Source organism: Tupaia chinensis, unplaced genomic scaffold (assembly GCF_000334495.1).
Source record: "Tupaia chinensis unplaced genomic scaffold, TupChi_1.0 Scaffold000567_1, whole genome shotgun sequence".
Lineage (NCBI taxonomy): Eukaryota > Metazoa > Chordata > Mammalia > Scandentia > Tupaiidae > Tupaia > Tupaia belangeri.
The window spans coordinates 498686-512398 of record NW_006160080.1 but is presented as its reverse complement, the minus strand read 5'-3'; the positions used below and the strand labels follow the sequence as shown (position 1 = coordinate 512398).

The following is a 13713-nucleotide window of genomic DNA, read 5'->3' as shown; positions in this document are numbered from 1 at the left end:
TGTAGTTTCAAGGGCAGCAGATTAGGTCTTTATAAGAGGTGCTATAGGATTTTCCTCTTCTGATAAGAGGAAGCTAGCTTGTTGCTGACTAACTCTCCTGAAATGAAAAGTTAGAAAAACCTTTTTGAAAACATCAGAGAAATACCAAGGCAATAAGGATCTGAGGGGCCAAAAGCCTGGATAGAAAAGAAGTGCAAACAGAGAAAGCTGTTATTAGTATCGTTTTCTCCTTAAGGTATGTACCAAAATTCAAGCCGCAGCAGAGAAATTTGATAGTTGAGCCAAACCTCTAGGTGTTTTAGAATGGAGAATGACAATAAGTAGAGTCTAGGGTCCCCCAAGGAAAGGATCCTAGGTTAACACCCCATGGTTTTGATTGAGATACCTAAAAGGGCAAATCCCAGTTGTAGAGGAGAGCTAGAAATACACCACCTCTCACAAAAAACAAAAAACAAACAAACAAACAAAAACAAAGCCCAGCTTCCAGTTTGCACAATTCCTGATTGTGTCAGATATACTACCATTTCCCGTCTACAAAAAACAAAAGCTATTTTTTTTTCTGGACTATAAAGCTATCCACCTCAAACTATCTCCAGTTCTTCATGTACAAAATCAGGCATTTGAATAAAAATTTTCTGACGTGCCAGGAGACAAAACTAAATGAACACAAGAGAAAAAAACATATTAATACAAGCACAATTATTGAGGTTCCATATGTTAGAGTTAGCAGGAGGGATTTTGAAATAAAAGAAATTATATTACAAAATGGCACCAAAAGCAAATTTTAGACTTGCAATTTATAATAACTTAAATTAAGAATTAGATAGAATCAGACTTTTTTAATTCAGAAGCAGATAGGACATAGCTGAAGAGAGAATTAGTAAACTGAAAATGGATAGAATGAAGTACAATGAGAAAAGAGAAAGATGGAGAAGACAGAAAAGGGAGTAGAAACTTTATGGGACATGGCAAAATTGTGAAATAAAATAGAAAAGACTGTCTCTCTGTCCTCTCCCTCATGGAAGAAATAAATGAATAACATAAAAATAAATAAGTAAATAAATCTAAAAATGAATATGTGAGTAAATGTAATGTATCAACAAACAATAAAAATAATAATTGTGATTTTTAAAATGTAGAGAAAATTAAAATATAGAATAACAACAACAACAAAAGTCAGGAAGGAAATGAAAATGAAGTTGAAGTATCCTACTATCTTTGCATTATTCAGGAAGTGAGAAAATTCTAATATATACTAAATTCTAATAATTCAAGGACACATGCTGTAAACTCTAGGGCAGTCCCTAAAAGAAGGTTAAGAAGAGCTTGTGGGACCAGCAGATGGTATAATGGTCACATCACTGGACTCCCATGTAGTCGACCATGATTTGAGTCCTGAACCTAGTGGCTTAAAAACTCATGCTGGGTGCATGTGCGTGCATGCCCAAAATCCCAAGAGAAGACTGGAGGAGAGAGGACTGTGGCGTGGGCATCCCCCTCGGAGGTGATTTCTTGCTTTCTGTCTCTCTGTCTCTCAGGCAAGCACACATACCCTATAGCAAAAACCTCTCTAAAAACAAAACGAAACAAAAAAAGAGCTTGTATAATTAACAAACTCATAGCGGGAAGAAATAGAATAATTAAAATATTTAATTAATTTAAATCAAGGGAAGGAAAAAAAGGGAAAATGATTATCAAACAAGTATGACCAACAAAAATCAAATGCTAAAAAGATAATAGATTAAAATTTCTGAGTAGAATTGAATTTATCAGTGTCTGTATACACCATAGGGAAGAAACCTGTAACTAATTACTAATAGTAAATATATTGGTGTAAAGTCACTCTTGTTATGAATTCCTACAAAAAAAAAACCAACATCGATGAAGATAAAATAAAACTCATAATGTGAAGATATCCATGGCAAGGATGGCAAAACAAAAGGCAAGGTATGCAGGACATAAGAATTGGAAAATTATTTGCTGAGAACATGTATGTTGATGTGCTTGATTGAGCCAATGCACAGGGTATTTTGGATGGAAAATTCATTTCTGTGTTGTGATGGTGTATAGTGAATTAATGTAGAAAATGAATAAATTTTTAAAAAATTAAAAAAATATTTTATTATATGTAATTAACAACAGGATTTACTTATTTATTCCCCTACTGTGGACATAAAGGTTGTTCATTTCTAATTTTTCACATACACTAGTGAGATCAATTTTGGAATTAAAATCATTGAACATAAGTCTTTATGAATTTATCGGTAAAATGCTAAATAAAAGGCTGCGAATATGTAAAAAAAAAAAAAAAGATATCCATGGCAAATAGGCTGTCATCAATTGAATGAGTATTCAAGGTTACTCAAGGCACAAGAAAATTTGAAATGTTGTGAATTGTTACAGCTCACATAGAAAAGAAACTTGATAATGGTTTTCTCAAATTTGATAATAATGATTTATATGACATTAACAAGAATCAGCTATGAAGCTGAAAAAAACTTTTCTAACCTCTCATTAATGGAAAGTCAATTTTAATCAACCATGCTAGAAGACTGACTTATCTTTAGAAATGGAGTTTATTCAATCATGATTATTGCAAGAGAAAACAAATAAGGATGAAGCCAAAATATTTTTTAAAAAAAACAGGTATTATAATGGTGTGTCTGGTAGTTATTTAATAAATAGGTTATTTTTATGAATTGTGTGATAAATGTGGAGTTTATCAACCATTGTAAGACTGGAATTTATCGCGATTTCTAAATGTAACGTATGATTTATAAAGATTTGTAAACATTCACTTCTTTATCTAATTTTGTATTCATAATTTTATTTGTTTTTTTCTTAGAAAGTAACCCCAAACAGTTCCCGTAAAACTTGAATAAACTCTTGTGATCTAGGTTTGGTGCCATTGTTCTACTGCAGGCACTCTGTTAACCATCAAAGAAAGTAAACATGATCCACAGGTTCACCTAGTAGGACCTACCAGAATTTATTCATTCCTTTATTCCTCCCTTCAGACATTAATCTGTTTATCTACTTAACAAACGTTTATTGAGCACCTATGATTACTAAGTTAGAGGCTGTTCTTCTGTCAGAGAAAGTAACAATGAATTATATGGTCTCAATTTTTTTTCTGAGCTTATATTCTAGTGGTGGAAAACAGTATAAAAATAAACAAATAAAATAATTCTCAAAAAAATAATACTAGATGAATGGAGACCAGCAAATAATGTAATGGTTATGTCACTGGAGTCCCATGTAGTCCATGGTGGTTTGAGTCCTGGACCCAGTGGCTTAAAACTCATGCCAGGCCCATGTGAATGCATGCCCAAAATCTCAAGAGGAGAATGGAGGAGAAGGGACTGCAGTGTGGCCATCCCCTGGGGGGTGATTTTTCGCTTTCTGTCTCTCTGTCTCTTGGCAAGCGCACAAGTCCTGTAGCAAAAATCTCCCTAAAAAAAGAATAACACTGGATAACATTTACCCAAGAGAAATGAAGACATACATCTATATGAAAAATATACATGAATGTTTATGGCAATTTTATTCACAATCACCAAACACTGAAAACTATTCTAACATCCACTAACTGGAGAATGGATAGACAAACTGTGGTATATCTGTGCAGTGAAATACTACTCAGCAATAAAAAGGAACAGACCACTGATAAATGCAATAGCATGAGTTGAAATAAGCTAGACCCAAACAGCTACATACTGTATAACATTATTCATGTGATATTCTGGGTATTCTGGAAAAGATCAGTGGTTGCCAGGAGCTATGGGTAGATAAAGGGAATAAACTACAAAAGGACATGAGAGAAGTTCAGGGGGTAATGGAAATGTCCTCTATCATGGATTGTGGAGATGGTGGTTATGTGACTATACAAGTTTGTCAAAATTCATAAAAACATACACTTAAAATTTACAGCATATAAATTACAACTCAATAAATCTGAAAAAACGAAGTGCATTAGGGGTGTGTTTTCATTCCATTAGACTGAGTGGTCAAGGAAGACCTCTTACAGAAGATGATGTTTAATGTATAAAATGAACCTTTTCAAAATCTCTTGTTATATTACTTGGAGAAATGGAGAAAAGCTATATATTTTTTTATTCTGAAAAACACTTTTTTTTTAATTAAGAGAGAATTTATGCAAACCCCACACACCAGGAAGGTTTACCAGTACATAAATGCAAATTTAGTCTATTTTCAAAGGATGTTATTGACAGTCACAGTTCAAAAAAACCTCACCAGGGAGCCCTTTCAGGCTATGCTATGTATTTCATGATCAAGTTTGTGCTTCTTTTTTCTTTTGCCTCCATGCATATTAAGTTGCTAGAAATATCTAATTAAGCACATAAAAGCCTAACACTTTAAAAGATACCATGTAAGAGAAAAAGTCAGTTTTTAGCTGCCCTTCTCTCAGCAATCCAGTTGAAAAAGACTTGCTGGGAAATGCCACATCCACAGCACCTGCCCTCTGATCATTCCCAGCGTATGCTGGCAGCTGTGGTAGTTTTGGTGCTGTGAGGTGACATGAGTTGGGTTTCCTTTCAGAGAGGTAGCATATGCTTCAGAAAAATAGAGCTATAGAGATGTTATTAACCGGCAGCTCATGTCAACTGCCCTAGCAGAGAGACTTTCTGGAAAGATGTTTTATAAGAAATCCAATTAAGTCTTCTCATGTGAGAAAGGAGATAATCTCCTTGGAGTCAATGAAACTGGGCCTCTAGAACAGTAGGAGAGGATTTGGAATCACATGAAGGATTCCTTTAAAAGGGGACCACCCTAAAGTCACTCAGGGTATCTTATTTCAGAACAATGGGGTTTAGAGTCAGTAGATGTCACTTTCCAGAGAAGGAAAATGGAGTCAGACTCTATATTTTAATGGTTTCTGAAGAAAAGTTTCAATTTTCTCTAGAGGAATTTGGACTTGGAATGAGGAAAGCATGGATATAGATAGACTGACTTTATTCTGAATTTGTTGTGACAAGATTAAATCTCATCACCTGGGTCCAGCCTGCTGGTACTGTCAGTAGCAAGCTGAATTGCAATGCTGAAAGCCACATGGCTTACTATAGGTTCTGATCCCTAGAATAGCTTGAAAACATGCTAGGTAAAACCACCAAGATGAAGATTTTCATACAAATCTTTATGGGGAAGACCATCACTCTTAATATTTATCAACCACCATTTTGGCACAAGGAACCATGTAAGAAACTGTAGATGACATAAGAAATTTCTGCCCTCAGCATTAACAATGTGCCTAATTTAAAAAAAAAAGATGCTAGAAGGTGTGTGTGCTTGTTGAAGAAAGATTGGGAATGGGAGAGAGTGAGAAAGCACCCCCCGCCCCCGCCATGGGAAATGGTCTTATTGCGATCCTTTCTTTTTTTAGAGAGAGATATCTTTGTTATTGGGCATTTATTCTCACTAAAGAGACAGAGAGAGAGAAAGTGAGAAATCACCCCTGGGAGGAATGGCCATGACACAGTCCTTTCTTCTTCATTCTACTCTCGGGACTTTGGGCATGCACACACTCATGCATGGCATGAATTTCAGGTCACTGGGTCCAGATTCAAATCACAGTCGGCCATGTGGGAGTCCGGTGCCTTAAGCACTACATTACCTGACTGGCCCCTGCAATCACTTCTGTTCTATTTCTCCTTCCTTTCAGGATTTTGGGCATACATGCACACACACTTAACATGTTTCTCAAGTTGCCAGATCCAGGATTCAAACCACATAATCGGCCATCTGGGGTCCAGCCACCTTTATCACCACACCATGGGCTTGCCCTTAACTAAAAATATAAATCAATAAATATATGAGAAGTGAAAAAAATAAGATAAACAAGATATTTCAAAATACCAGTATAAAAGATGTCACAAGATAATTCATGTCTCAGATAATAAGTCTCATGTTTAGAAGAGTACTAGAAAATGTAGGCCAGAATGACCAGGAAATTAGGTCCTTAAGGAGGAGTCTTGAGCCAGATACTAAATGATAGGCAAGATGAAAGATAAAAATCATCAAATTTTAAAACTTGGAGGGACTATAGAAATAATCTACCTTTACTCTATTATTCCATTGAAGATTAAACTAAGGTTAGAAAGTTGATTTGATCTAACTCACTCATGGAGTAATGGCAAAAAAAAAAAAAAGTCTAAAATGTAGGTTTTCTGATCCCCATTCCAAGTTCGTATACCACATGGGATAAGGAGTAGAGTACTATATTTAGCAAAGGGGGAAGCATTTGAGACAGTGGGTGGGATACAGCACAGGCAAGGAAGTAGAGCTAGGAGCAGGTCAGTGTAACTATCACATGAGGATGTCAGTCTGTATGTGGAAGAGCAGAAAGTATGGGAGTGATAAATATCGAAGGGGGTTCAGTGTCAATCTTCAGTTTATTAGTCATGTGAATTCCAGAATTCCAGTTTCTGGGACTGCCTTGTAGTCTTCCTTTTACATGGTAATAGTGGTATAAAATTTTCTAGAAAAATGTTATTCTTTCCAAGTTTACAAAGACTCAATCAAATTCACCTGGATAAATGGAGGAGAGAATAGAGGTTGAGATGAGTACTGCTATTCTGGTTAACCTACAATGGATGATTACCACTAGGGCTGTCATTCACACCTCAGAAACCCCAATTCAGGGAGGGAAATCAAGATGACTGACTGGAAGTATCCAGCACTCATCTCCTCCACAAACTAGGAATAAAATAATTTAAGAAATACACTTGGAGTAGAATATCCAAGGAGAAACACTGGAATCACCAGGGAAATGCCTAAAGCTTTCTGGAAACATGAAGATGTTCCATGACATCAAAATGATAGCATAGAGAGAGAAGAAAAATACCCAGTAGATCTCAGCCCTGATCCAAAAGATACTTTCTATTGCTGGAAAAAGGTAAGGAAGAGATCCCCATCAGTTCCCATTCTCATACACTACTGCAATCCTAGCTACTTTGAGACCCAGTGGTTCTCATGGGACCCAGGTCTAGTGTATGGAATTCCCTGAAATCCATGTGGCTACGTAACTCCAGGGAAGGAATTTGCACAGCATAATTCCCACTCTAGGAGCCCCAGGTTGCTACAGAACTGTTCCACTGTGACAACAGAATACTGGTAGAGTGAAGCTTCCTCTGAGGATCAATGGCTCCCACATCTCCACATCCCTGATGCCTCATCAACATCTCAATACAGTCATGCAGTTGGATACAACTGCTACCCAAGCTAGACTAAACTATGACCCTGGCAGCCAAGCCCATTAAACACCATATACTCCAAGACATACATGGTCAGGCATAGTTGGAAGGTTGCTCTCAGGAACAGATGAACCGATGCAGGCACTCTTCAGGGACTAGTAGCCAGGGCTCTTAGCCCTTGTTCCACTGTCTGGGCTCTGATACCTCAAGGTAGCCCTCATGGAACTGCAGGTCATCCCTTCATGTCCCCACTGCCCCTGCTGCCTGCTGAAGCTCTACTGCCAGGCCCCTGTGACAGACAAAGTCACAACCAAAAGGAAAACTATGCACCAAAAATATCTAATAAGCATAGATGCAAAAAACACTAGCAACGAAATACTAGCAAACTGAATCCACAAGTACATTGTAAAGATTGCATACCATAACCAAGTGGGCTTTATCCCAGGAATACAGGGCTGGTTCAACATATACAAATCAATAAGTGTGATGTACCATATCAACAGAATGAAGGGCAAAAATCATATGGTCATCTCAGTAGACACAGATAAAGCCTTTGATAAACATCAATATTCTTTCATGATAAAAATGCTTTAAAAATTAGGTATAGGATGCATATACCTCAACACAATGAAGGCCATATATGACAAACCCACAGGTAACATTATACTGAATGGTAAAAAATTAAATTTTTTTTTTCTCTAGGAACTGGAACAAGACAAGAATGTCCACTTTCACCACCCTTAATTGACATAGTACTGGAAGCCTTAGCCAGAGAATAAAGGCAAGATAGAAAAACAAAGGGAATCCAAATTGGGAAGGAGTAAGTCCAATTGTCTCTGTTTGCAGAAAATATAATCTTGATAGAAAAAATACTAAAGACTCCACCAAAAAACTGTTAAACTGATAAATGTATTCAGTAAAGTTACAAGATACAAAACCAACATACATAAATTAGTAGTGCTTTTATACACCAATAATGAACTAGCTGAAAAAGAAAGCAAAAACAATCCCTTTTATAATAGCTACAAAGAAAACAAAACACCTAGGAATAAATTTAACCATGGGGGTGAAAGAGCTCTATAATGAAAACCATAAAACACTGATGAAAGAAATTTAAGAAGACACAAACAAATTGAAAGACATCCCATGTTCATGGATTGGAAGAATCAATATCACTAAAATGTTCACACCTGTATGTTTTTAATCCTTCCCTATATTATGATGATGATTTTGTTTAGAGGGGTGATGGTTAATTAAGGGTGCCAACTTAACTGGATTAAGGAACACCCAGAAACCTGGTAAAGCATTATTTGGAATGTGTCTTGAAATTGTTTTCAGGGTACTGAATCTGAGTGGTCTAGGTGGGGAGCTCTACCTTTAAAGTGGGTAGGCACCATCCAATTGGTCAGGGGCCTCTAGAGAAGAAAGGCAGAAGGCGGATGGGTCTATAGAAAGTCGGGTAGACTGCTTCAGCTGCCTTGAACATCAAAACTCAAGGTTTGCCTACCTTTGGACTCCAGACTTATGCCACCACCCCCCCACACAACACACACACACACACACACACACACACACACACACTCTGCCCCAGGTTATCAGGTTTTGGGCCTTAAATTAAGAGTTAAACCATTGAATTCCCTGTTTCTGAGGCCTTTGGACTTCTACTGAGCCATGTTATAGGCACCCCAGTGTTTCTGGCTTGCAGATAACCTGCGTGGGACTTTTCAGCCACCACATAGTATGAGCCAATTCTCTAAGTAAATCCCCTCTCATATATCTATATCCTTACCCTACTGGTTGTGTCTTTCTAAAGAATCCTGGGACCAGCAGATGGCATAATGATTACATCACTGGATTCCCATGTAACTGACCATGGTTTGAGTCCCAGACTCAGTGGCTTAAAAAACTCACACTGGGCACATGTGTATGTGTGCCCAAAATCCTAAGAGGAGAATGAAGGAGAAGGGATTGCAGTGTGACCATCCCTTCTGGGAGGTGATTTCTCATTTTCTGTTTTTCTGTTTCTCGCTATCTCTCTGGTGAGTGCACATGCCCTATAGCAAAAATCTCTTAGAAAACAAAACAAAACAAAACAAAACAAAACTCTAAAGAATCCTGATAGATACAGAGGGTCTCCTGGCTCACTTTTTTACCAATCTATAAAATATAGATTACCACCTTGGAAAACTGTTTGACAATATTTGCTAAATATTTGCCTCTTATGACCCTGCAATTTCATTTTCAGACATATATGCAGAGAAATAAGTACTTATGTTCCTCAAAATCCATGAATAAGAATATGAATAGCAGGGTATTATCAACCTCAAACTGGAAAGAATCCAATGTTCATTTTTATTAGAATGGATAAATAAACCGAGATATAGTCATACAATGGAACAATTTACACAATTAAAAGTATAAATTATTGTTATGTGTACAAACATAGATGAATATCATAGAAATAATGATAAGTGTAAGAAGGCAGACACAAATGAATAAGATCAATTCCATGTATATGAGGCTAAAGAACTGGCAAAAAAAAGTCTTTAAAAAATAAGTAAAACTAATCCATGATGAGTAAACTCGGAATAGCGATTTCCTCTTTAAGAGGATATTAACTATAAAGAGGCAAAAAAGAAACTCCAGGGGTACTGGATCTATTCTATACCCCATGTGGGTGGGGTTATCTGGTTATATAGAGATATAAAAATATACTGAACTGTTACTTATTCAGTTTACTGTATTTATAGATTATACATTGTTGAAAAGAACAAAAACATACAGAACATGTATTTGTCCTGTCAACCTCATGAGGTTAAGAATCCTGTAGATTTTAAAAAAATAGATAAAATAGAAAAAATTAGTTATATTATTTAGCTAGCTCAATGCCTATTCTTATTGAAACTGGTTAGATGCACTACCTACAATTCAGGTGATCTATCAGCTTTTTCAAACTTTAGCAAAACACAAAAAGTGAGTTATATGGGTGCCTACAGTAATTACTGAACTTGGGAAGGACATGCAGTCACTAAAAACTTAACCAAAGACACATTAGAGCTGCCAAAGGGTTCAACTCAGCTTTTGAAAGAGCTTTCCCTTTCTGCTCATAATGAACTTGATCTGCTTTGGAACTCCAGAGAAAAGTTCCTCGCAGCTACATCTTTACCTTCCATGTCCTATGTTCCTCTCGGTCTCCCTCCTCAAGAAGAGAGTAAACACCATCTGTAGCACTGCACTCACCAACTCAGAAACCAAGAACTTCTCTTCCCATCAAGAAAATTACCCTCATTCTCCAAATGATGTACAGCAATCGAATGTTTAAAAAAAGTAAGAATAATAAAAATAAAATAAAATAAAATAAATAATAATCTGAAAAAAATGAAAAGCTATTTGCTGCTGTTGATGTGTCTAGTAATGTCTTTGTCTTGACTGGTACGTATGGTAATCACGCTGGAAAAAGAAATGTTGTACACTGTAAAGATATATGTGATTAAATGTAATATAAAAAATAACAATAAATTTTTAAAAAGAAAAAGAAAATTACCCTCATTCTAAAGTACCCTTAGTTACTGGCAATGATCTATACACCTCCTGCCAACTCCAAGTTTGCCGGCCTTGGATCAAATGATATTGTTTGTGGTCATTAGTACCTGGTGCGCAAATGTGCAGAGGAAGAAGAGCAAGCTGAAGTTGACAGGAGGGAATGGAGAAACCCCATCTACTTAGCAGGGTGCAAAGCTCATTTCTGGGCCATTACTTTTCAATCTTTGAAAATGTCTTGTCTGCTGGAGCAGTGTACTTCAGGCAGCTGAGTATAAACACATGTCTACAAATACTGATAACACTATCTTTATTTGTCTTTACTCAAAAAAGCCAGATCACCTGAGGACTGTTTGTTCCTCTGCAAAATGAGAATCCAGCACCACATGTATTAAAATGTAGGACATTTTCTTTCACGTATAAACTTTTAAGAGCTGCTTCTATGCCTTTTCCAGTACGATCTCAAATCCTGATGTGTCTTTAATGCACCACATACACTTGACTTTAAAATAAAAATATATAGTCTCTGATTCATTGTACCAGATTTTTCTTAATTTGACCATATGGTATACACTGGGTCTGAAAGTATTTCCATTATTGTGCCCAATTTCCAGAATCCAGAAGCATATGAGATACATTCATCAACTGGTATGAACACCTGCAGTTATTCCTGACCTGTTCATTTAGGCAGGTGTTTTCTCCATGACAGATGCTTGATAAATGTTTAAAGAGTAAATATGAATTTTTAAAAAGGAATAAAAGTAAACTTTTATGCAACATCTTCATACAAGAACTACAGTTTACAAATGTATATATTTCCCAGAATAAAACATTATACTACCTCCCACACCTCTCCATAAAACCCTGAAGGCATCATACAGGGAAGGAAGTACTTCAATGAAGATATTAAAATTAGAAGTCAAGCTTGAATGGAGCTTTCTCCAGAATTAAAATCCAAATAATGCTTGATTTCATTTAAGAGAAACTTAGAAAACCCAGCACACAACTGTTCGGTCAGAGAGCCAAATACAAAATCAGCTGTGAGAGAAGTTAAACCTTCTAAGGAAAATACATTACAAAGAATTGGGGACCTATCTTGTCCTCTTGATTATTTCTGAAAGAATATTTTGAAGAAGAAAAGCAGTGGAATTTTCTGTTCCCTGAAGGTTTTGAACTCCTTCTAAGAAACCATTTGAGGTTTAAACTGTTGGGTGTGTCTGTCTTTCTCACTGGTCAATGCATTCTGCAGAGAGATGGAAAATAGAAAAAGGCAATGCTGATTCAATTAATCTCTAGAAAATACAATTCAGTCCTATACTCAGAGATCCCCCCCATTTTTCTCCTATCCCCACATTCACTCACTCTTCCTTCTTAAACCAGTATGTCTAACTCAAGAAGTAATCTCCAAAACAGTAATGTGCCTGGAAGAGAATCCGAGTTTGAGTAAAACTTCCCTTGCACAACTCCATCTATCATGACATGGTAATTCCTTTACCAAAGTGTCCACTACCTTCAAAGACCAGGTAGATTTCAGCCAGCACTTACCTGTCCGCCGAGAGTGCGGTGAGTGTGAAGACAGACACGCCGACCGAAGTAAGCTGTATGAAGGGGATCAGTTTGCAGCCAATCCTGCCAAACAGCCATCTGTCGGCCAGGTACCTGCTGGCATCCACGGGAGCACACGTTACCAGGAGGAGCAGGTCTCCCAGTGCCAGACTGGAGATGAACAGGTTCGGAACATTCCGCATGGACTTGACTGTACAGAAGATCTTGATCAGGGTTATGTTGCCAATGAGGCCTATCAGAATGATAGCTCCATAAATTGCAGGGATAACATAGAGGATCCCTGGGTGGAACCAGTCGTCGTTCATGGGCAGATCCACACTGTGATTGGAGACATTGCAGTGCAAGTTTGGAAGGAAACTATCATTTAGAGCCATCTCTAGGTAGACGTTTTTCCCACCTAAAAGTGCTCTTAGATGCTGTTTCTTAACTTTTGATTTTGCAGTTGGGTGAAAAGAGGATTAGATCTATGCTTGGCTCTTTTATCTTCTTTAATAAAAATATTCTACAAAATCAAAACTGCCTGTCACTAATTTGAAGCTGGTGCTGCTCTGGTGTTCATGTGACCAGTGCAATACATCTCCAAATTCAATAAGTTAACAACAAAAACTCAGCCCCAGATAAAGGCTTAGAAATTAGACCCACTCTGGATCAGCTCTTTCTACCTCCATCTGAGTCTTGTCTTCCCGGCTGCAGTTTACTAAGAACTTTCGGCCTGCTATTTTCATACAGCATTTCCTGTCTTTCCTGATATTTAGAACCTGAAGGTTTAAAGTGGGTAGAAAAAACTGCACTGAGAAAGCCTCAAATCCTATAGGCGGGATGCTTTGCACGTCACTGGCTTCACCAGCAAACAGCAGCTCAGCAGAGCAGGCAGTCTGAAGAGGAACCAGGGCTACTTATAGACAGCAAATGCCGGCCCCCTGCTGGACACTCTCATCACTGCCCAGTCTCCCGCTTTTTCCAAAAGAGGATCAACCAGCAGACCACAGTTCGTACGTGGCCTCACAGATACCTTTGGCTTCTCACTTAAGCATGCAGCACCAAGGGGAGGTATTTAATAAACATTGTCAGTACTCTGCAAAGGCACTGGAAATCTTTCTGATACTATCGCCATGAATCCAGATGGGACGCATATCCCATTTTCTCATCCTTTCTAATCCATTCGAATGGCATGTTAAGGCTGCTGTAAAATGAGATCTGTCTGAATTAAGTGCACACAGATGCACAGGACGTTCATGTGCGAGCTGTCCTGCTCAGCCTTCCCACTGCCTCTGTGAATAGGGACTGCTACTGAGAAACACATGCACAAGACTCACACCTTACAAGTTCAGCAACTGATGTCTAAAACACACACTGCTCTTTTTTTTAGATTTGCCAAGCCTTTCCTGTTCCTCTT

The 13713-nt window shown here is 37.5% G+C and overlaps 1 protein-coding gene across 1 annotated transcript in view; it reads right to left on the bottom strand.

Annotated features, from left to right (window-relative positions):
- The window catches only part of GRPR (gastrin releasing peptide receptor), a 39323-nt gene extending 26301 nt beyond the window's left edge, over positions 1-13022 (bottom strand). Inside the window, exon 1 of the mRNA XM_006157955.2 lies at positions 12297-13022. Within this exon, the coding sequence (XP_006158017.1) occupies positions 12297-12691 (395 nt within the window). The 5' untranslated portion in view covers positions 12692-13022. The remainder of the gene's footprint in view (positions 1-12296) is intronic.
- Positions 13023-13713: the final 691 nt, after the last annotated feature.